This window comes from Dendrobates tinctorius, unplaced genomic scaffold (genome assembly GCF_039654945.1).
Source record: "Dendrobates tinctorius isolate UK_male_01 unplaced genomic scaffold, ASM3965494v1 ptg000039l, whole genome shotgun sequence".
In the NCBI taxonomy this organism is placed as follows: Eukaryota; Metazoa; Chordata; class Amphibia; order Anura; family Dendrobatidae; genus Dendrobates; species Dendrobates tinctorius.
Genome location: NW_027361707.1, coordinates 28074464 through 28099031, shown reverse-complemented (window position 1 = coordinate 28099031; position 24568 = coordinate 28074464). Strand labels below are relative to the sequence as shown.

The 24568-nt window shown below is 43.6% G+C and overlaps 1 protein-coding gene across 1 annotated transcript in view; it reads left to right on the top strand.

Annotated features, from left to right (window-relative positions):
- GRK4 (G protein-coupled receptor kinase 4) overlaps positions 1-24568 on the top strand; it is a 274905-nt gene that overhangs the window by 169887 nt on the left and 80450 nt on the right. The window contains exons 3-4 of the mRNA XM_073574570.1: positions 1789-1901; positions 11409-11486. Coding sequence (XP_073430671.1) covers positions 1789-1901; positions 11409-11486 — 191 coding nt within the window. The remainder of the gene's footprint in view (positions 1-1788; positions 1902-11408; positions 11487-24568) is intronic.

Genomic DNA, 24568 nt, shown 5'->3' with positions numbered 1-24568 from the left:
TGGTTTTGTAACCTCATTGAGCTTTGAACTTCATAGCCAGGTGTATCAAATCATGAGAAAAGGTATTTAAGGTGGCCACTTGCAAGTAGTTCTCCGATTTGATTCACCTATGAAGAGTGGCATCATGGGCTCCTCAAAACAACTCTCAAATGATCTGAAAACAAAGATTATTCAACATAGCTTTTCAGGGGAAGGACAAAAAAAGTTGTCTCAGAGATTTAACCTGTCAGTTTCCACTGTGAGGAACATAGTAAGGAAATGGAAGAACACAGGTACAGTTCTTGTTAAGCCCAGAAGTGGCAGGCCAAGAAAAATATCAGAAAGGCAGAGAAGAAGAATGGTGAGAACAGTCAAGGACAATCCACAGACCACCTCCAAAGACCTGCAGCATCATCTTGCTGCAGATGGTGTCACTGTGCATCGGTCAACAATACAGCGCACTTTGCACAAGGAGAAGCTGTATGGGAGAGTGATGCGAAAGAAGCCGTTTCTGCAAGCACGCCACAAACACAGTCGCCTGAGGTATGCAAAAGCACATTTGGACAAGCCAGTTACAATTTGGAAGAAGGTCCTGTGGACTGATGAAACAAAGATTGAGTTGTTTGGTCATAAAAAAAAGGCGTTATGCATGGAGGCTAAAAAACACAGCATTCCAAGAAAACACTTGCTACTCACAGTAAAATTTGGTGGAGGTTCCATCATGCTTTGGGGCTGTGTGGCCAATGCCGGCACCGGGAATCTTGTTAAAGTTGAGGGTCGCATGGATTCAACTCAGTATCACCAGATTCTTGACAATAATGTGCAAGAATCAGTGACGAAGTTGAAGTTACGCAGGGGATGGATATTTCAGCAAGACCATGATCCAAAACACGGCTCCAAATCTACTCAGGCATTCATGCAGAGGAACAATTACAATGTTCTTGAATGGCCATCCCAGTCGCCAGACATGAATATCATTGAACATCTGTGGGATGATTTGAAGCGGGCTGTCCATGCTCGGCGACCATCAAACTAAACTGAACTGGAATTGTTTTGTAAACATGAATGGTCACAAATACCTTCATCCAGGATCCAGGAACTCATTAATAGCTACAGGAAGCGACTAGAGGCTGTTATTTTTGCAAAAGGAGGATCTGCGAAATATTAATGTCACTTTTATTTTGAGGTGCCCATACTTTCACACCAGTCAAATTTTGTTTAAATGCAGATTGCACATTTTCTGTTAGTACAATAAACCTCATTTGAATCCAGAAATATAACTGAGTCCATCAGTTATTAGATATATGAAACTGAAATAGCTGTTGCAAAAACCAAAATTGTTATAAAGAAAAAAGGTTAACATTAATAGGGGTGCCAAACTTTAACATATGACTGTATGTGTGAAAAAGTACAGAAATTAAAATTGGTGTTTTTTGTTGTTTTTTTAGACTGCAACCAAAACACTTTCACCACCTAAAATAATATTGTTTGCTACTTTTTTTTCCTTCTGTTAGTGAAGCTGACATTTCAGTGTTGTCATCAGTGAAGATTTGCTTTGTGTGAATTCACACCAAGCGAGATTGAATGCAAAATGATGGTTCTATAAATAAGTTCCGAGTGACTCAGTTAGGTCATTAGGTGTGTAGCTGTACATGAAAAGTGAATTATATAGTAAGCTGACTGTCACCCCCCAATGTGTTGTGGGAACCCACTGAGCATTGTGATTAAGTGGGGTCCTAATGAGGCGCAATGTTTTCGTTGTTCTGTAATATTATAAAGCTAAGTTCCTTTTAATTTTCAATTCATCAGAAAGAGACTACAGCAGCGTATGTGAGAAGCAGCCAATCGGGAGACTTCTTTTCCGACAGTTCTGTGACACCCGACCGGAGCTGAAGAGGTGCATTGAATTTCTAGATGCTGTGGTAAGCTTCTTTTCTATTCATCAACTCTGTCCATTTTTTCAGGCCATTGTTTATCTTCCTTCCCTTTTTTCTTTTTTACCCTTTCCCTTTTCCTTCCTTCTTCCTAATTCTTTCTATCATTCCTGATTCTCTTTTGCTTCGTTACTCATTCTTTTTCTCCTTCTATTTTCCTTCCTCTCTCCTCTCATTTCTTTCCTCTCTCCTTCTCTCATTTCTTTCCTCTCTACTTCCATTGATGCCTTCTTGTTTCCTTCCTTCCTTTCATTGTCTTCTTTCCTCTTTCCCTCACCTTTTCCTTCTCCCTCTTCTCACTTTGTTCCCTTCCGTCCTTCCTTCCCTCTCGGGCCTCCCCTCCTTCCTTTCTTCCCTCTCGGGCCTCCCCTCCTTCCTTTCTTCCCTCTCGGGCTTCCCCTCCTTCCTTTCTTCCCTCTCGGGCCTCCCCTCCTTCCTTTCTTCCCTCTCGGGCCTCCCCTCCTTCCTTTCTTCCCTCTCTGCCTGACTTCCCTCCCTCTCGGCCTCCCCTCCTTCATTCCTTGCTTCCTTCCCTCTTGACCTCCCCTCCTACCTTCCTTCCTTCCTTCTCGGCCTCCTCTCCTTCCCTCCCTCCTTCTCGGCCTCCCCTCCTTCTCGGCCTCCCCTCCTTCTCGGCCTCCCCTCCTTCTCGGCCTCCCTTCCTTCCCACCCTCCCTCTCCGCCTGACTTCCTTCCTTCCCTCTCGGCCTCCCCTCCTTCATTCCTTGCTTCCTTCCCTCTTGACCTCCCCTCCTACCTTCCTTCCTTCCTTCTCGGCCTCCTCTCCTTCCCTCCCTCCTTCTCGGCCTCCCCTCCTTCTCGGCCTCCCCTCCTTCTCGGCCTCCCTTCCTTCCCACCCTCCCTCTCCGCCTGACTTCCTTCCTTCCCTCTCGGCCTCCCCTCCTTCATTCCTTGCTTCCTTCCCTCTTGACCTCCCCTCCTTCCTTCCTTCTCGGCCTCCCCTCCTTCCCTCCCTCCTTCTCGGCCTCCCCTCCTTCCCTCCCTCCTTCCCTCCCTCCTCGGCCTCCCTCACTTCTTCTTGATCCTTCAATATTTGTTTCTATAGTACTTTGTCTTTCAGTCAGATTTTCTCCTTTCCTCCAGCCTTGTCTTTTCTCTTGCCTTTTTCCTTTTTTCTCTCCCTCCCTCTATCGCCTATTGTCAGTGTTGGATTCTGCATTATCTGCCTCTGTCTGTGTAATATAGGTGTTACCTTTCACTGTATTTCTATATGTGTTGATACTGAGACTGCTGAGAAGTGATATCTACAGAATAGGAAATGTTTGAAAAAAAAAAAAAACTATTGGAACAAAGACTGGCATCACAGACTTTAATCCAATCATGGTACTGAATTCTTGAATCTTGGCTCATGGTATTGACTTAATAGGTGCCACCTTGAGGAAATTTAATGAGGTTCCACCAAATTGTTCTAGGCCCTTCTATACATCTTTTTACTGCAGACAAGTTTAAAGGGATCCGGTCAGGTGGTTCATGCAAAGTTGTCAGGCACCTGCCAGGATGAGGATAACTGTTTTCCCCGTTACTGCTTGTTTTTAATAACTGTTTATTTTTGGATATGCTCATGGAAAACTTTGATGCTCCCAATGAGGGAGCGTGTCTTATTCTTTAGTCCTTCCTTGGTTATCTGAATAATTTATCGGGTTAAACCATATCGCTTTTTGGCTGTTGTGAGCTGCTGGCACATATTCTGCTTTAGCAGATGATACAACTTCCATCATCTCTCCACAATTTCAAGTAACCTTTTGAAAGGCAGTAATCTACAACACATGTCTATTGACAACAAGGACCAATTCTTCAAGTAATTGACAGTGCAGAGCTGAGCTGTGTTTCTAGCCCACTCCTAACAGATCTTGTTGATGCCTATGGCAGAAGATATTTCTGCCTACTTATTACAAGCTGTGTTATGGAGCATTGCATAACAGTTAAATTCTGCTACAAACTATCACTTATGTAAAAACACACTGAAGTTATACTTATGTAGATGGCAGAGGATAAGATTGGCCAGGCAGGAGACTGTACAGGACAAGAGATTGCAAAGAGGCACAAGATGACTTGAATTAGAGTGAGAAGTTGGGAGATTGGGGAAAATAAGTATTTAATACACTGCTGAATTTGCAAGTTTTCCCACCTACAAAGAATGGAGCGATCTGTAATTTTTATCGTAGGTATACTTCAACTGTGAGATACCGAATCTAAGAATAAAAAACAGAAAATCACCTTGTATGATTTTTAAATAATTAAATTGCATTTTATGCCATGAAATAAGTATTTGATCACCTACCAACCAGCAAGAATTCTGGCTCTCACAGACCTGTTAGGTTTTTCTTTAAGAAACCCTCCTACTCTGCTCTCATTACTTGTATTAAATGCACCTGTTTGAACTTATCTGTATAAAAGACACCTGTTCACACACTGAATCAATCACACTCCAACCTCTCCACCATGGCCAAGACCAAAGAGCTGTCTAAGGACACCAGGGACAAAATTGTAGACCTGCACAAAGTTGGGATTGGCTACAGGGCAATTGGCAAGCAGCTTGGGGAGAAGGCAACAACTGTTGGCACAATTATTAGAAAATGGAAGAAACGCAAGATAACTGTCACTTTTTCTCGGTCTGGGGCTCCATGAAATACCTCGCCTCGTAGGGTAAGGATGATTCTTAAAAAGGTGAAGACTTAGCTCAGATCTACATGGGTGGACCTGGTCTATGACTTGGAGAGCTCAGACTACAGTCTAAAACATTACCATTAGTAACACACTATGCCGTCATGGATTAAAATGCTGCAGGGCACGCATGGTCCCCCTGCTCATGCTAGCAAATGTCCAAGCCCATTTGAAGTTCGCCAATGACCATCTTGATGATCCAGAAGACACATGGGAGAAGGTCATGTGGCTAGATGAGACCAAAATAGATCTTTTTGATGTCAACTCCACTTGGAGTACAGAAGGATGAGTACAACCCCAAGAACACCATCCCAACCATGAAGCATGGTGGGGGAAACATATTTTTCTACAAAGGTCACAGGATAACTGCACCATATTGAAGGGAGATTGGATGGGGTCATGTTTTTCAAGGTTTTGTCCCAAAAAAAAGAGCATTGAAGATGGATCGTGGCTGGGTCTTCCAACAAGACAATGACTCGAAACACACAGCCAGGGCAACTGAAGAGTGGCTCCATAAAAAGCATTTCAGTGTCCTTGAGTGGCCTAGACAGTCTCCAGACCTGACCCAGATAGAAAAATCTTTGGATGGAGCTGAAACTTAATGTTGCCAGCAACAGTGCCGAAACCTGAAAGATCTGTAGATGATCTGTATGGAGGCGTGGGCCAAAATCCCTGCTGCAGTGTGTGCAAACTTGGTCAAAAACTACATGAAACGTCTGACCTGTGTAATTGCAAACAAAGGTTTCTGTACCAAATATTAAGTTCTGTTTTTCAATTGCATCAAATACTTATTTCATGCAATAAAGTACAAATTAATTACCGTATATACTCGTGTATAAGCAGGGTTTTCCAGCACTTTTTTGTGTGCTGAAAATGCCCCTTTCGGCTTATACACGAGTTAATTGTCCCGGAAAGCCGTCGGGGGAGGGGGATCAGCGGGTCACAGAGGCAGGATTCCATGGGGGAGGGGGGAGTGGCGGAGCAGCAGGTCACAGAGGCAGGAGCCGGTGGGGGAAGTGGTGCGGCGGAGCAGCGGGTCAAAGAGGCAGGAGCCGGCAGCTATGGCTAAAGCCTGTGCCACTGCTAAAGAGACATGAATATTCAGATCTCTTATAATGCGCGTACAGTGACACCCGAAGCCGCCTGCTTCCAGAAGTCATCCTACTCGCTTTCCTGCGTGCCCTGCTGCATCTCATTTGTTCGCTGCCGAGCGATCACATGGCCCCGCTCATTAAGGTCATGAATATGCATGCCTCTCCACTCCCATAGGCATGGAGTGAATATTCTTTACCTTACTGAGCGGGGCCATGTGATCGCTCGGCACAGGAAGAGCTGCTGGTGCCAGAATGAGATGCTATGAGAGTGTGCAGGCAAGTTAAGTAAAATGTTTATTTTTTAATAGGAAACATGCATACAAGGATAGGGGATAAGGAGCCATGCATACAAGGACAGCGATGGGGGAGCCATGCATACCTGGCTTATATTCTAGTCAATAAGCTTACCCAGATTTTCGTGGCAAAATTTAAGTGCCTCGGCTTATACTCTGGTCGGCAATGGGTCGGCTTATACTTGAGTATATACGGTATATAAAAATCATACAATGTGATTTTACGGATTTTTTTTTAAGATTCTGTCTCTCACAGTTTAATTGTACCTATGATAAAAATTACCGACCTCTCCATTCTTTGTAGGTGAGAAAGCTTGCAAAATTGGTACCAAGTACTTATTTTCCACACAGTATGTTACCAATAAGTATGCGTTTCGTTTACTCTGGTTTGTGAAAAATAATGCAATTGTGGGAATAGCTCATTAGAAAAAGGCTTAGCCAACGGTGTGACTAGGGGGTCATAAGAACATTGCAATGACTAATGACAGTCAGAAAAAAGTCTGTCCTCTGATCTTGGCAGTGCTAGATTTGGTTTCTATGTTTTATTTCAATTAGTTATATTTGACATTTCAAGTGTTATTTTAGATTCCTCCCCCCCTTCACTGACACATGGAATTACTTGTAATGAAGGTCACTGTCAAAATCTTTGCATTTGGGCCCGTCAGTTCCTTAGTTTGACCTCCGTTAAGTTGTGCTGAATAAACATGTCTTGTATGGCTATTTAATGATTCAGCATACGTTTATTAGCTTTGTAGATTTAGTCAAGAATATGTAATTCTGCTTAGTCTTGTGTGTTCCCATCAGCTCGGGACTGAATGTCTTCGTGAAATTTGGCCCCTATGCACATTTTTTGGGGGCATTTCTTGAACACTGTTCCAACATTTCCTTGCAAAATGCATTTATCTGTGTAAACTTTCCCAAATCAAGGCAAAGTTAATTTGGTTTCTCTGGAGATGTCATCACGGGATCAAAGCTGGTATTACCACTGAAATGGCTGCAGCCGATAGATGTCAGATTCACTTAAGGTTTATTTTATACTACTCTATTAGGAAAGAGTTATTTTATGGCAGTCCTTCCATAAAACCGATGTCCAGGACTTTGTGATTGTTAACCTATTTTCTGGATAGGTCATCAATATCGGAACCAACAGCCGACACCTCCACCGATCGGCTGGTAGATGGTCCCACAGTTGGGAAATAACTTGTAGTATCTCAGGACTATATGTAGATCCTTCTGCTGTGTTACCTGATAGTTCCTCCACCAATTTTATATTGTTGACCTAGACCAGTGGTCCATGTAGATGAGCCATAATTGGCAAAAAAGCATTTTTAAGAAGGCTCGTTCGCAACTCTAATCTTTTAATGAGCGATGAGCAAAACGTGAGCTAAACGCTTAATCATCTGCTGATCAGATACTTTCTTCCAACATAAAAATTTTAGTTATCAGCAGCACGCCACCTGGTGTAAACAGAGGAAATGCTGCCCATAACATGATGCCGTATGGTGACAGAATGTTTGCCACATTGTTCGTTCTGTTCTAGAGATGAGCAAATTGATATGCATTGCCATGGTAGAGGAGTCAGGTCGGTACTCGGTGGCCCTTCAAATCTCCTCCTGTCTTCATGTCTGGCTCCTCTTTCGATGAGTCAACCTGGCGTGATGTTATCATTGCGGTATGATGCTCATATGATATTGCCCTAGGACGGCGAATCAGAAGAGGAGCCGGCGTATGACAGCAGGTTGAAGGCGGTTCACTGGACCAGCACAGTGAGCCCTGGGAACAGCCTCCTACCTACCCACTTCCTTGGCTTCACCTTTTAATTTGCCTGCCTGGCACATCATCATTTCAGTTTAGCACATGTGTGAAGGAAGTACAGGGCAGTTGTCGTGGCTGAGAGCATTTGCCTTAGCGTGCCCAGACCTCCCATCACATGTACACACTGTCCATAGCTCTGCATACCTGTGGCTTCATCGCCTGCACCGTCAGGGCCCTCTGTACGTTTCTGCAGGCTTCCTCTGTCCAGTTATTCACAAAATGAGCCACAGTTCAAATCAACTTTCAAATAAACAACTTTACTGATCTTCGTCCACAGCACATCTATATTCGTTCCAACATCAGCATCAGTTTTCACATCATGCAGCTCTTCCTCTGCCCCTGTCCTTCTCTCTGTCACTTAGCTCGCTTCTGGGACTGACCGTACCTTTCGGTTCTTCAGCGTCCTCCTTGTGCAGGCTTACTCCATTTGGGGGTTCCCTTGACTGTTTTGTCCCGGTCCTGAGGGCATCAGCCCGCGCAATAAGCTGCCATATGGTGAGTGACCAGCCCGTACTGCTTAGTCTTCCCTAGCAACTGCAGTTCCCACTAACGCTGCACTGCTGTCATGGTTGCCGCTGCTACCTCTGATGATGTCCTGGGCACCAATACTAGATAGCTGGGCCTAGTTCTTGTCAACGTTGTGTGGCACGGTGTTCCCCCGGGCTAGCTAGCCCAATAGAGCTGCACGGGCGCCCTGTCCGCAACTCCCTCTATCAGGAAGTCCTTCCTGCCTTCACCACCGTGCCCCTCCTATCTTAACTATTCACATAATAATCCCCTTATTCCTTCTATAGTGTATACAGTTCAATGATCTCTGTGCCCCCTTCTAGTGGCTAAATTTAGCACTGCGCTTTCCCTATAATCACACATGAAACATTGCGCAGCAGAAGCTAAAATACTATATAATTATACACAACACTAGACAAAGAGAATTATACAATCCTAACAAATCATCTTTACATTGTACTAGGACATTCTTTAAAAGGGGTTAGCTACCGATACTGTTCATTTTAACCCTTCCCGAATAGTAAAAAAAAAAAATATATATAATTTTAGCAAACTTTCAAATGGTATAAAAAGTGTCCACCACATTCATTACATTATCAACATCAAATGTAACACTTGCCGATAGAGGGAAGGATAGAGAAATCTACATAGCTAAGGTAATATCTGACATCGTTACATCCCCCAAATTTATTATTACACCTGTCTGTTCCATAATTCTACAGGGTGCAGCATCTCTGGAGGCCTTAATGTGTCGTTGCATTATACATACAGTTAAGCAATTTGATCAAATTTTTGTGTAATGCTCAATTTCTCCTATGGTGGAGCTATTGAATATTCAAACACTTGCTTACAGATTAGAGCAGACCGCTCTATTAGATCTACTGTAATATATATATATATATATATATATATATATATATATATATATATATAATATATAATATATATATATATATATATATATATTTATTAAAATCCAACAATGTAGACCAGCTCACTCCTGTGAACCACCTGGAACCTCAGCTGACCTGGTTAACTCCGTTGTGCCCGGATCTGGATGTAGGAGTCCATCCATACAAATGTGAACAACGACAAAGCAAAGTCCAGCAATAACGTGAGCAATCCAGGATGCTGTTAAAAATTTTTTTCTTTTTATTCATAAATCCATTAAAATGCAATGGTCCAAGCAGTTCAAAACAGCAATAACGCAGGAAAGTCGTGCAGATAGGACTACGCGTTTCAGATTCTGGACCGTGAAGAAGGCGGGTTCTACCGCTGAAACGCGTAGTCCTATCTGCACGACTTCCCTGCGTTATTGCTGTTTTGAACTGCTTGGACCATTGCATTTTAATGGATTTATGAATAAAAAGAAATTTTTTAACAGCATCCTGGATTGCTCACGTTATTGCTGTACTCTGCTTTGTCGTTGTTCATACATATATATATATGTAATATTTGACTAAAAAAGGACAACCTCTTTAAAGGGAACCTGTTATCAATTTTTTTTTTTCCCCGATATATCCTACTGCCACCATCTTTCAGGCCCATGTGACAGCATTCTGTAATGCTGCACATATGACTTAAATTCGCCCTGCAAGGTAAAAAAGACCTTTTTATTATACTCGCCTCCTGGGCGGTCCGGTCTGATGGACGTCGCTGGTCTTGGTCCTGGTCCTCCTCTCTTCTTAGGGAGCCATCACTCTTCTTCAGGATTTGGGAATGTTTAGTTTGCAAAAGAGAAGACTGAGAGGAGACTTAATAGCTGTCTACAAATATCTAAAGGGCTGTCACATTGTAGAAGGATCAACTTTATTCTCATTTGCACAAGGAAAGACTAGAAGCAATGGGATGAAACTGAATGGGAGGAGACACAGATTAGATATTAGAAAAAACTTTTTGACAGTTAGAGTGATCAATGAGTGGAACAGGCTGCCACGAGAAGTGGTGAGTTCTCCTTCAATGGAAGTCTTCAAACAGAGGCTGGACAAACATCTGACTGGGATGATTTAGCGAATCCTGCTTTGAGCAGGGGGTTGGACCAGATGGCCCAGGAGGTCCCTTCCAACTCTACGATTCTATGATTCTACGCTTGGTGTGGATGACTCTGCCTACGTCATCCACACAGTGTTCCCTTTCACACTTCTTCTCTGGCGCACTTCTCTCTGCCGCACTTCTCTCTGCCCAAGGCAAAGCTAAGAACTGCAGTGCGCATGCTTCGGGAAAGGTCAAAAGAGCTCCTGCGCACGCGCCCTGCAGTTCTTTGCTCTTCCCTCAGCAGGGCAGAGAGAAGTGTGCCTGCGCAGAAGCGGATCACTGTGTGGATGACTTGGGATGTGTCATCCACACGAAGTAGGGAAGGAGAACGGCATCACAAAAATAAACAAGGCATTGGACCAAGACCAGCAATGCCAATCGGACCGGACCTCCCCAAAGGTGAGTATAATAAAATGTTTTTTTATTTTTTTGTCTTGTAAGACGAATTGGAGTCATATGTTCAGCATTAAAGTGGTGGCCGTATGTTATATCGGACAGGTCACTGCTTTAATGATGATGTACTGGGGCTTTTTTGATTTTAGTCCAACATTTTCTTTAATGTATATCAGAGCAAAGATATTTTTTTTTTTTCCAACAGTTGCCTCAAGTGGAATTTATTATTAAAGCTGTATATTAATGCATGTCTTCATAGCGGGAGTGTGGGCTGTAAGGTATTCTTGACCTTGTACTACAGCTACATTTGTGATTTAGGGCTATGCTTGAATTTTTAGGTCTTTTTGTTTGAAGGCTTATTCTAGAACGGCCCGACTATATACATTTCTGCTAATCAATCTTAAGCTCTAATAATCTAAACGAAGTCTCGTCCAACCATCTGTGGGCCTGGAATATGCTGCCGACACCTCCGTTCTGCAGGTGTTAAGCATATGAGAGCAGAGAGTTTGGTAGGTGGTCAGCAATCTCATTCTCTTTTATCTCCTAGCAAGAGTGTAAAGGTTGTTTTATTTCATTTTTTTCTTTTAACTAAATATTACTACTGTCTATAATTATTATTTTTTATGTTGCTTTTTCATTTCAACCAATAAACGTCAATATTCTCCTTTTTATAGGCAGAGTATGAGGTGGCGTCAGATGAGAAGCGCAAAGATCATGGTCTCAAGGTTTTAGATACCTACTTTAATAACGGGGTAAGTCACTTTTAATTTATCCAACAGTTGCTCAGGTACTTTATCAATTTGGGCCAACTTTTGAAGTAATATACTATTTTATAGTGCCAGATCATATATTTTATTGAAGTGTTTCTGTTTTTCTTTCTTTTGTGGGTTTTTTTTTTTGCTTTTGAAATGTAGATATTTATGGTGTTGCTTTTTCCTTTTTTTCTAATCGACAAGTCCTTTAGTTTCTATACAGGCAGTTCCTGGGTTTTGAAATTGATAAGTTCTGTAGGTTTGTTCTTAACCTGTGAGTTAGAACAGGACCGGGAAAAAGAAATATAAAAAAAAATACCGTTGACCAATCCGGCTCGCCGCCTGCTGTTCTGTCATCTTTCCACCGATGTGAAGCGCATCTCAGGCAGGCCAAGACTTCGGCCGTATACAGGCTGGAGCTCACTGCGTGTCACATGGTTGTGACAGGGAATCTAGGCAGTAATTGCTGTGAGTGACGGCGGAAAGAGGACCAGATGGCGACCAGAGGGGTGGCCGGAGAGGTAAGTACTGGTTAAATAAAAACCTAATAACTCTCCTGCCCTCCACTGCCAGAGACTGGAGTGAGCGGGGTGAGCCAGAGAGGTCAGCGGCTATGTAGAAGGTTTATTTTTTTTTTTAACATGCAACATTTTTTTAACATCCCTGTATTAGTAATCGTAGTAATCGCAGTATCATGCAGTGTGTCAGACTGAAGAACATTGGGCACACCAGAGGATTTGATTCTGAAGGCCCACCTTTCTCCCCCCACTCAAGAGCCCAATAGCAGCTGCAAGGTTTGCACTATTAACTCTCCTGAAGGAGAAGTCAGGGCCCACCGGAGGATTCACCAGTTCTCTGGTGGGCCAGTCCAAGACTGATCATGCATCATTAATAGTTCTTCACCTACCAACTCAAAATTCCACAAAGTTACCCTGCAGAAGGAGAAAATACATGGGAAACCCCACAGATAAAAAAGCTCCTCATCTTTATAAAACTCTGTACAGATCCTATCCTTGATTGCTATAAAATGACGTTTACTGAAAATTCCCAGGCTGCTGCCTTACATAACTGTGTAACGATTGCCTGTTGTGTACCACATGTAGTGAAGCTGCACCGTCATTACCATCTGTTTCCTTAATGCCTAGGCTGCCGTAATAACATGACCTTATTTCTCTTTTCAGACAGCTAGTAGTTCTTACTATTCCTGAGAAAGAAGGAAGTAAAGATCTAAATCATCAATTTAAATGGGTTTTCCAATTCTAAAAAAGCGGGCCCCAAATGATTGGATACTATTAAAAAAAAAACAAAAAAAAAACTATAAGTACAGATGATAATCACTAATTTCTATTCCAGCACCGGCTTTCCACTACTGCATCGGTATCAACGCATATCACTCCTGCAGCCAATCGCAGAGCTCAGTGATTGGCTGCAGCGGAGACATGCACGGTAATAGTGTTGTCACTCCTGAAGCCAAAGCACAGAGACATGGAGCAGTGATATAGAAGCCAGAACTAGACCTGGGGGAGGGTGTTTTTGGTATATATTGCTTTTCTTTACTAGTATCCGATCATTTGGGTACCGCTTTTCTAAAAGTGGAAAACCCTTTTTAAGCATAGTGTCTTCTACTGAAATGAATGGAGCATGCAGCCTCCAAGTTACTACAAAGAATACAGTGCTCCATTTTTACAAGATTATTCTATTTATCTATCTTCAAGAATGAATTGCTCTGATGCCTCCAAGGTCCCTCTTGCCAGGGGCGTTGCACTTCTGAAGACTCCGGCAGGCGGGATACCTGAGCCTGTGGCCCAAACATGGACTCATTAATACTGCAAGCAGAGGCAGTTTTGCCTTTGCAGCATCAGATAAACACAAGGGCTTTGATGCTGGCCAGATACAGCCATCTTCAATACAGCGCTCACAAGCTCAGTAAAAAAAAACAGTTTGTAAGTGCTGCTCTCCTACCCTTGGAAACTGGCCACTTCTAGCTATGCAACTAGTAAGAAATAGTAAAATTATTTTCTAAACACTTTGCAATTTTACCCACTTATTATTATTATTATTATTATTATTATTATTATTATTATTATTATTATGAAAAAAACCTTCTTTCATTCTGCATCTGAAACTTTAGATTATCACCTTCGATTTCAAGACAAAAACCAGATTTATCAAAGCTTTTATTCCGGAAGATTTTGGTATAATCTTTGAAAAGTTTCTGCATTTTTACACAACGAGGAATTGAGCAAAAACTTTGCGACTGTTGATTTTTTTTTTTTTTCAGCATTTTTGACTCGGCTATGAAGAAATGGACGGAGTTGGGGTGGAACGGGGTGTCAAATTAAGAAATGCTGGTGTTGTGTACATGACACGTAGAAGAGGCGTAAACTCCATAGAGTGCTCTACTCCTGTCTTGATGAATCGACCACTAAGCGTTTTTCCAGTGGATTACTCTAGGTGCACTTTCGGAAAGCGTATTCCAGTTCTCTTTAGAATCCATGTCGTTATACCCTTCGCGGTGGTACGCTATACTAATTGCATGACTTATGTTAATATACATTTTTTAATGTCTAATTGCATTCAAATGGATGGAAACTCTTAGACGATGATTTGGATTGTGATGGCCTGGGCTGCCGTGTAGGTGTACGGACGTGGATGAGGAGGGAGGGCAGGATATGGTCTTGATTGTTGCTTCTCTGTGATGTCTATTAATATTTTTGTGACCAAAACTTTATTGTAGGGGAGCCCAAATAATTAACCGATAATTAAGATTTCTTTTCTCGACACGCATCTTACGGTCACAGCTTGCAATTTTATGCTGTTTTGGGAAAAAAACCCTCTCATCTAAAAATGGATTTGTGCGGAGTCTACTTTTACTTGTATTCCACAGGAGCCTGAAGTGTAAAGCTTTCCTGATTTTCTTTATTTTTTTTTTTCCGGTCTGTCAGACATGTCCTAAGGGGACACATAAGTGAGAAGCAGATGTCCAGAACAAGTCATGTCAGCATGGCGGCTGCATTTCGACGACTGAGAGCACTTGTAGGTTTCTGTAATTTTGAGTGATTTTAATGTTGTGGCGGCCACATGTGCATTCTGATCTCCATTAACATCAGTTTTAGACATGTCAGATTGACTTAGCAGAAAATGCCGTCTTGCGGAATCCCCTTTTATTTAATGCCCTCATGGCCAGAACTTTCCAGGTCTGAAGAACTCTCCATGTAAACTTTGTGTGACATAGTTGGGCTGATTGTATCTACTGCAACATTGAAATACCAATGCCTTTGCCCTTGACATTGATTTGAGAGGTCAGTGGTTTTCTTCCACCACAAGTTGGAAGTACCCGGAGGTGTTTATTGGTGCCCAGCTGTCATTTCTGCTACTGTGTGGTTAGAGGAATCCCGTGAACAATCTTGAGGAGGTGACTCATATTCTCAAGTAGTTTTCATTTGCTTTTGAGGGCACTAGTACACTAACATACGGTAAAGTCATTAATTAGATGTACACCCTTGTGGAAACCTCTTAGACTGTGCTTCAGGCATTTTACACCTTGTAGTAAAAAAAAAAGTGTAATGCTAACCCATAAAATGTTATATCCAAAGGAAATAAAGTCAACTTTAGTCTGTACTAAAATCCATGATTCAAGGGTATCATAAAGGTCATGAATTTGAGTAGTTTTATTTGTCATAGGCTGTAAAACCTATTAAAGGGGTTTTCAGGGTACCTTGTTTATTAAAGCAGTGTAAATGCTATCAGAAATGAAGGCACTTCATAATGTACTTGCTATTAAAATTTTTCTCTGTTCCTGAGCTGTCACAACTCAAAGCACAGAGTAAAGAGCTTCGGTCGGTGCTTTGAAGTGCTCAGCCAGCAGCTATGCAGTCAGCTCTGAATGGTGACGTCATTGAGGGCGTAACCTGGGATCAGTGAGTGTTGATGTACCCAGGGAGAGCACATTGCAGGCTCCACACAGAACAAGTAATCTTACCAACTTTGGCCAGAGAAGATGAAGCTGTTGTCCCAGAGTGCTTAGATTACATGATAATAAATTAATACATTATATTACTTATTGCTCTTTTACAATACACAGATCCAGTGCGCTGTCTGTGTCCACAATGGGAACCTTACAAACTGCAGGAGAGTCTCTGGACATTGCATACTAGTTAAAATGGAAATAATGTTGGGAAGGCAAAACTGCAGTGATTTATCCATCTTGAGACTGTATAGTAGTTTCAGGATGGTGCTTTGCAGGTGGAAAAGGTGGGCACGGACTGTGGAAGCTGTGGGACCGATGCAGCTCTGCCTTTTGATAAAGATATAGTCTAAGAATGGAGTCTACTGGAGTCTGGGATCTTCTCGCTGAGAGATCATGGGAACTCTAGCCTGAGTCTTCCTATCTTTGTGATATTCGGCAGAGAAAACTGTCAGCCCAACGATGCAGTGGACAGATAGCTAATGTATATTGGAATCTTAACAGTGGACTTGACACTTTACCAGTGGTTTTGATGCCAAGGCTGGCTGCAGTGACCTCAATAGCCCCAGTTTCAGGCGCTGGAGCCTTTCTCTTGTATGTTTATAATCAGTCCACCTTAGTTCTGATGCCTCCTTAGACCACTCTTTACCCTCTACATCATGGAACGTGGTGACTTTCGTCTATAATTCACCCTCCAAGTCCTGAGAAATACTAACCAGATGTTTTAAGCCAAGTATAACAGCAACAGGAAATTAATTTTGAGTGTGTTTTTCAAAGTTTGGCTCCGAATCAAAGCTCACAAACTATTACCCAAAAGAGAAATTACAAAGAAAATGCAGATTGCGGTAGGTGTGTAGCTTGTATACATTTTTTTCCTTTTATAAAGTGCAGAATTTGGATAATATTTTTTTTCCTGGTGGTAATCTGATATGTAATTGCGTGCGCCCAGGGTCAAAAATACAAGTATGGAAATACCATATTGTAAACTGAAGCACATTCCACTTGGCTGATATGACGTCCTCTGTCCTGCACTATTGTTCACATAAATACTCTCCACAAGGACAATAATACAACTTGTATTTCTTTAGGAAATTTCTAGATTTTAGGCCTTTTTGTATCTGAATTTTGATTTTTCAGGTGGATCTTTTCTTTAGGTATAATCCATTAAACATTATTCCACACAAGATTGAAAAAAATATCTCCAGTAGTATGAATACTAATTTCATCATTTCACCTCTGAGATCTGCTGCTCTTTAAAATGTTTTTTTTGCTCTCCCTTCTTGACCTATTAAGGTGTCCAAATATGGCTTTTTCCCTTCACCCATGACAGCACCACCTGAGAGAGAGATCCGCCCCGCCAGGACAGGAACCTACTGAGACATAAGGGGCGGCACCTCTCCCCTGCTTCAGTTGAGTTCCTGTCCTGGAAGGAACCCCACTGTCGGCGGTGCCTGTCATGGGCGAAGAAAAGAAAAGAAACCACCTGTAGCGTCGGCCGTCAGGTGCTGGACGCGCAGTCCCCGGACCCTACGGGGTTCCGGGTTCGTGTGGGCGCTGGTGGGATCCCCGGGGTCTGCGGGAAGCCCCCACTGCGCCGCCCTCCCCTCGCGCACGCCGCATCTCGATCCCCATAGCAGGGGAGAGACGCTGGCTTCTTCCGGCCCCTGACATCAGCGGCGCGTTGGATGCTGGGTGCGCCGGCTGACGTCAGAAAAAGGCGACGGTGTAATGGCGCCGGGTGCGACGCCGGACGGCTTTCTGAAGCGGTCGGCCGGCGGTCGCAGGGGGGAGGGGAGAGACACGCTCACCAGAGCGGAGGCGCGTCATTTAAAAATAGGAGGCAGCAGCAAACGGGCGGTGCAACATGGAGTCAGAGCAGGAACGTTCAGCGTCCCTGCCTCCCTCTCAGCCCTCTGGCAGAAAGCATGGAAGCCATTCAAGCAGCAGTCGCCCCAGCCGCAGGTCGGGGGACTCCTCAAGATCCAAAGAGCGCAGGTCACGTGCTCCGACGCAGCCTCCGAGTCCGGTACCCTTGATTTCGGGTGGTGAGTGATCTTCGTGAATGTTAGAATTATGTTAATAGGGGCTTCTGTTGTATGCTTCACCCTGTAGGAAAGGTCCAGAAAAGCGGGAAGCAAGAAGAACAATAGGGATTGTGCTATATGTAAATCTCCCCTAGCAAGAGATTGGCAAAAAGATCTCTGTGCTTCGTGCATTCAGCGGACTATGGCGGAGGAAGCGCCTAGTTTCGCAGCCAATCTGATATCTGCCCTAAGGTCAGAAATGGAAGGCTCAATTAAGTCCCTATTGAAAAAAGGGAAAAAATGCAGGAAGGATCCCCCTAGTTCCCCCTCGGATTCCACGTCAATGTCATCTCAGGCGGAAAAATCATCCTCCTCAGACTCCTCAGACAGTGACATGGGGGGTAAACCATGTTTCCCCGTAGAAGACACAGACGCCCTCCTAAAGGCCATTAGAACTACAATGGGCCTACAGGAAGAAAAGGCGGCTAAAACCCTAGAGGACGTCATGTTTGGGGGGGCTTCAGGAGAGGAAAAAACGAACCTTTCCAGTAAACGAGAAAATCCAGGCACTTATTGAGAAAGAGTGGAAAAAGCCCGAAAAATCAGGGGCCATTCCATCCACCTCTAAGAGGCGATATCCCTTTGATCATAAGGATGCGGAGATATGAGACAAAATCCCCAAAATAGATGCAGCAGTGTCCAGGTCCTCCAAAAGGTCGGCCCTGCCCCTGGAAGACGCAGGGGTTCTTAGAGACCCGCTAGACAAGAAAGTGGACTCATATTTGAGGCACGCATGGGAAGCGACAGCAGGAGGACTAAAGCCGGCGATAGCGGGCACTTGCACGGCACGCTCCCTCATGATCTGGCTGCAGCAGTTAGAAGAAAAGCTGTCTTGAAGGGTCCAAAGAGAGAAAATCTTATCGGATATGTATCTCTTGCACGGGGCAGCAGCTTTTTTGGCCGATACCTCGGCGGACTCTATGCGGATGACAGCCAGGGCAGCGTCACTATCAAATGCTGCTAGACGCGCGTTATGGCTCAAGGGCTGTCCGGGTGACCTTCAGTCCAAGGCCAAATTGTGCTCTCTCCCCTGCGATGGTCGATTCTTGTTCTGCAAGATCTTGGACGATATTCTGGAGAAAGCAGGCGATAAGAAAAAAGGCTTCCCCAGATTCCCTATGGATCAGAAGAGACAGCCCTTTCGGAGGGGGAGATTCAATAGGGGGCGTCCTCCCGCTGACAGGAGAAGATGGGAGGATAAGAGAAAAAAAGAATTGGGATTTATGTTTGGTGGAGGCACCTCCACCTCAAAGAAGTCGCCACAGTGACGCCAGTATTGCAGTGGGGGGGGGATTGGCACTCTTTTTCTAGGCTTGGGGAAGGATCTCCTCCAATGCCTGGATCCTGACCATCCTAACAGAAGGCCTGAAAATCCCCTTTATTCGTCAGTCAAAACCCGTGGTCGTCATCACACCCATCAGGAAGGTGACCGAAGAGCAGGTGGCCTTAGAAACAGAGATCCTGAGCCTGATAGACAAGCGGGTACTCTCCGAGGTACCACGCATATAGGAAGGAAAGGGGTTCTATTCACCCCTTTTTCTGATAAAAAAACCAGATCAAACATTCAGGACAATCATAAATCTCAAACGGCTCAATCTATGGATAAGGAACTCGACCTTCAAGATGGAATCAGTAGCTACGGCGGTGAAGCTGCTACATCAAGATTGCTTCATGGCCATAGTCGATTTAAAGAATGCGTATTATCACATCCCTATCCACCCAGATTACCAGAAATACTTGAGGGTAGCACTTTATATTCAAGGCATACTAAGGCACTTTCAGTTCAGGGCTCTTCCGTCTGGCATATCTATAGCCCCGAGAGTTTTCACCAAGGTCATAGCGGAAGTGACAGCCTTTCTCCGGATTCACGATAGGGTCATAATACCATACCTGGACGATTTTCTTATAGTGGGCAGCTCAGAGGACCACTGTACAGCGCAGTTGACCCGGGTGATCAACACCTTGCAGGAATTAGGGTGGATAGTCAATTTCAAAAAATCAAAATTGCAACCCCTAAAAAAACAGGCCTTCCTAGGATTTATACTAGACTCAGGCAAGAGTGTCTGCTTCCAGAGTCCAAAATAGAGAAGGTGCAAAATCTGGCCTTGACGGGCCGAAACCAACCACGTACGACATTAAGAAGAGCAATGTCCCTGCTAGGTACCCTAACATCCTGTATTCCGGCAGTCAGGTGGGCTCAGTTTCACACCCGGCAACTCCAGGGGGAGATACTAACAGCACAAAGATCGCTAAGAGGGCGTTTGGAAGGGAAGCTGGAGCTTTCCTTAAAAAGCAGAGACTCTCTCAACTGGTGGCTGGACGAGACAAATCTGACATTGGGAATACCGTGGGACAGACAGACGTCAGGTATAATCTTAACAGATGCAAGCTCCTCAGGGTGGGGGCACACCTAAGGGGCATCATAAGTCAAGGTTCCTGGACGTGTCAAGAAAGGGAAGCATCCTCCAACCTGAGAGAACTGTGGGCAGTGAGCAAGGCCCTAAGTCACTTCATTCCGCTACTCCAGGGTCGAAATGTACGCATCATGTCAGACAACAAGGTAGCAGTGGCATACATCAACCACCAAGGAGGGACAAGATCACACTCCTTAATGGAAGCGGCGACAGACATTCTGAGCAGAGCAGAGGAACACCTACACTCCTTGACAGCCTTACATATAAAAGGGGCAGAAAACATAGAGGCAGATTTCCTGAGTCGCAATACCCTGAAGCAAGGGGAATGGGCGCTAAACCGGTCCATTTTTCAAAAAATAACTCCGCTTTGGGGGAAACCGGTGATAGACCTCTTCGCCAACAAGCAGAACAGGCAAACAGGTTCTGCTCTCTAAACCCAAGAGAAAAACCATGGGCAGTGGAATCGTTGCACATCCAGTGGAACTTCAGGCTGGCTTATGCGATCCCCCCAGTGGCTCTGATCCCAAGAGTTGTCAGAAAAATCAGAAATGATCAAGCCAGGGTGATTCTAATAGCTCCATTTTGGCCAAAAAGGCCCTGGTTTGCTCTGCTACGAAGGATGTCCCTCTCCGATCCATGGGTTCTGCCAGAAATCCCGGACCTACTAGCTCAGGGTCCAATATTCCACGCTCAGGTCAAAGGATTCCATCTGACGGCGTGGAATTTGAAAGGTCGCTTTTAACGGATAGAGGGTTCTCCCCCGGGTTGGTGGCCACCCTGCTAAAGAGTAGGAAACCAGTGACGACTAACATCTACGGCAGAACATGGAATAAGTTCCTGCAGTTCTTAGGTAAGCCGTTAGGAAAAGAACCCCCGATTAATGCCATCCTGGAGTTCTTACAATTGTGGTTGCAGATGGGGTTAGCAGTGAACACACTTAAAGTTCAGGTGTCTGCACTAGGTGCGCTCTACAACTGCAAATTGGAATCAAATAGGTGGGTAGCCAGATTTATTAAATCCTGCCATAGAGCTAGGCCTATCCCAATACCCCGGATAGCCCCCTGGGATTTAAACCTGGTGCTAGAAGCCCTTACAAAACATCCGTATGAGCCATTGCATCAGCTACCCCTAAAGTTTCTGAGCCTAAAAACGATCCTGTTAGTGGCCCTTACGTCAGCCCGCGGAATAAGCGACTTACAGGCTCTCTCAGTAAATCCACCTTATACGCAAGTCTTTCAGGATAGGGTAGTGTTAAGAACAGTCCCCGCTTATCTGCCCAAAGTAGCATCAGATTTCCATCGGGGTCAGGAAATTGTCCTTCCATCTTTCTGCGAGAACCCAAAAAATCTGGGGGAGGAAAAATTCCATAGTCTGGATGTTAAGAGAGCTCTCGTAGAATACATATCTGTCACTAGCCAGTGGAGGAGGTCCCAGTCCCTATTCGTAGCTTTTCAGGGTGCCAGGAAAGGCTATGGGGTTTCAAAAGGGACTACTGCTAGATGGATTAGGGAAGCCATTAGTGTAGCCTACGCAGCTAGTGGTATCCCGATTCCTGACGGCATCAAGGCTCATTCCACCAGAGCCGTGGCGACCTCCTGGGCTGAAAAAGCAGAGGTATCGATTGAACAGATTTGTAAGGCCGCTACCTGGGCCTCACCTTCAACCTTCTTTAAGCACTATAGGTTAAATCTATCCTCCTCTGCTGACTTAACCTTCGGTAGAAGGGTGCTGCAAGCGGTGGTCCCTCCCTAAGGTGTTTCGAAGTCTCCAAAAATCTCTCAGGTGGTGCTGTCATGGGTGAAGGGAAAACCACCATGGTTACTTACCGGTAGCCGGTTTTTCCGGAACCCATGACAGCACCCGTATATTCCCCCCCCTTTTTTCACCGTATGGGTGTGCACAATTAGTAGGGTGTTTTTGAGTGTTGTGGTGTTGGATTAAACATGTAACTAACCGGGAAGTCCTCTCAGTGCTCTGTAACCCAACTGAAGCGGGGGAGAGGTGCCTCCCCTTATGTCTCAGTAGGTTCCTGTCCTGGCGGGGCGGATCCCTCTCTCGGGTGGTGCTGTCATGAGTTCCGGAAAAAACGGCTACCGGTAAGTAACCATGGTGTTTTTTTGGCTACAGGCATTACGCGCGCACACATAGATTACAAAGATATATTGAATACTGTTAGATATGACTAGTACACTTTTGAGATGAATGACGACAGACTGGTAGTTGTAAAGGACTTCATCCTATTTGGGTCAATCACTCAAGATCCAGCGACAACATCGGAAGTCAATAGAAGAATAGCTATGGATAAGTCAACAATGAAGTTACTGGACAAGGTCTTCAAATACAGGAACATTTTACTGACTATGAAGACATAGCTCGTACATAGGTTACTATAGAAAAGCTCAAACTATCAATGCAAAACCTGGACAATTACAGAAACAAGACAGAAGAAGAATCAACACCTTTGAAATGTGGTGCTGAAGAAGGATGTTATCAGTAGTGTGGATGGCAAGAAAAACAAACAAATCTTGGAACAAATCAAGCCAGGCAAGTCACTCGAAGTAATGATCATCAAGCTATGACTTGCCTACCTTGGACACATCATACGAAAAGAGCAATCACTGGAGATGGACATAATGATCAGAGCAATAAAAGGAGGAAGGTGAAGAGGAAGACCAGCAATCCAATAGCTTGATACGATCAAGATAACGGCAGAGAAGACTCTGGTGGACCTGTCTATACTTCCACCAGATCGACATAGTGTTCATCTATCAAGTTGCCATAACTTGTTATCGAGCCCAAGGCTGTTAAAAAAAAATAAAAATAAAAAAAAATTCACACTATACCCCGTTCAATGAGGAGTTTTGTCCCATTAGGATACAAGGATGGAATATTTAAATTCATCATACCTGATTCATCTCTCCCCCAACATCTGCTGTTGCGGCGGAGTCTGAAGGCCAATATACACATGCCAATAGTCATCTGGTCTTGCTGAAAAATTGTAGGTTTGGACAAGATTATTTTAATCTGTGGAAGATGTATCCTACTATAGGGGCTATAAAAATAGTGAGAGTTTTCTTTAATGTGAAAATCTACTAAATTCACTCCCTTCCCCCAAACCAGTAATCACTCAGCCTGTGCACTGTGATGTGCGTCACCTCTAGTGTATATATTAAATTTGCTAGAAGCAGCAATTAGTGTTTGGCATCTCTAGTTTCCGGAGAATGTGCTGAGTAGGGTTCCAGTGTAGCGCAGAAGAGATGTCTTTGATGGCCTCTCTCCGACATTCATGCAGCGTAGTTTGTGTGTAATACAGTTAGTAGGGATCGGCATTTAGACTCTTACCCAAGGGCCAATTCACATGACCTAATGAATAATCAAAAACCGGTCATGCTTTCATCTATGCTTTGTACTGCATATGCATATTATGCTCATATCTCCTTATTTTTTTTATATTTTTTGCTACCGTAAATCTTTTTCGAAATCATAAAGAATAAAATCGTATATTTTCCCATTCTGCATTAAATGCCATGGTTTTTCAGATTAATTCAGATTTGGATATTTTAGGTCTTCATTGACTTTGGTCAATTCTTGTCTAAAAATCGACATACATAATATATTCAATATAATTCTCTTTTGTTTCTCTTTTAGTTTATATTGATTTCCAGGTTTTTTTAAGTCCATTAAAGAACTTATACTTTGTTTTTTTCACATATAGCTCTATTATTTGTTTATTTATGAGCACCTCACTACCTTGGAGAGCTCTTGGCTTTTGTACTAAACCCAAGGCTATGTGAATTTCCTCAGTCATGTTTCCGGGACTGATGGGTCCAGCACAAGTGATCACAGAGAATGTGCATTCATTCGGCTTTGTATATTTATTGCTCTAAACAAGGGTCACTCGCAATTCACGGCTTCCACCATATGCATGATGAATATAAGATCCAGATCCCAACACCTAGTTCCAAGACCTGCAATAAAAGCTGGCTCGGTAATTTAATAAGAGCTTGCTCTTTCCATTTGACACGTTGAGGTCACGGTGCCTGACGAGGAATGCTGCGTTATATCAGTTTAGTGTGACTGGCCGTCCTCAGAGACATTTTAAAGATAGTTTGTAGTAGATCAGGAATTTGAATGTGAGGTCAATATTTCAAATGCTGGAGAACATAAAAGTTCTGCTGAACATGCCATTCATGTGCAGCTGGACTCCAAAAACAAAGCCTCATCTGAGCTGGGGTGGACCTCTCCTGCGATAAACACAGGTGTAGATCTTGAGAAAAAGGTCATTCATATAAGGAAAACCTATTCAGTAAAAAAATGAAAAATGTAGTAACGTTACCATATTCTGGTCCAACAATGTGCCAGATTATGAGGATTTCTAGACTACTAGAAATTGATCTGGAATTGCATTAGATACAATACTTTAACGCTTTGCAAAAACTTTTCTTCATCTGAAGTTACTATTCAATTCAGTTTTTCAAGAAACGGAAACACTTTAATTTCTTCTCCAAAACTTCTCAAAAATTTGGATGTTCTGCTCAGTGGGGAAATACAGCTTTTTGATTCCCAGGTTGGGTTTCGTTACACATGAAGACAGATTCGTAGACTTTCATTTGGGTA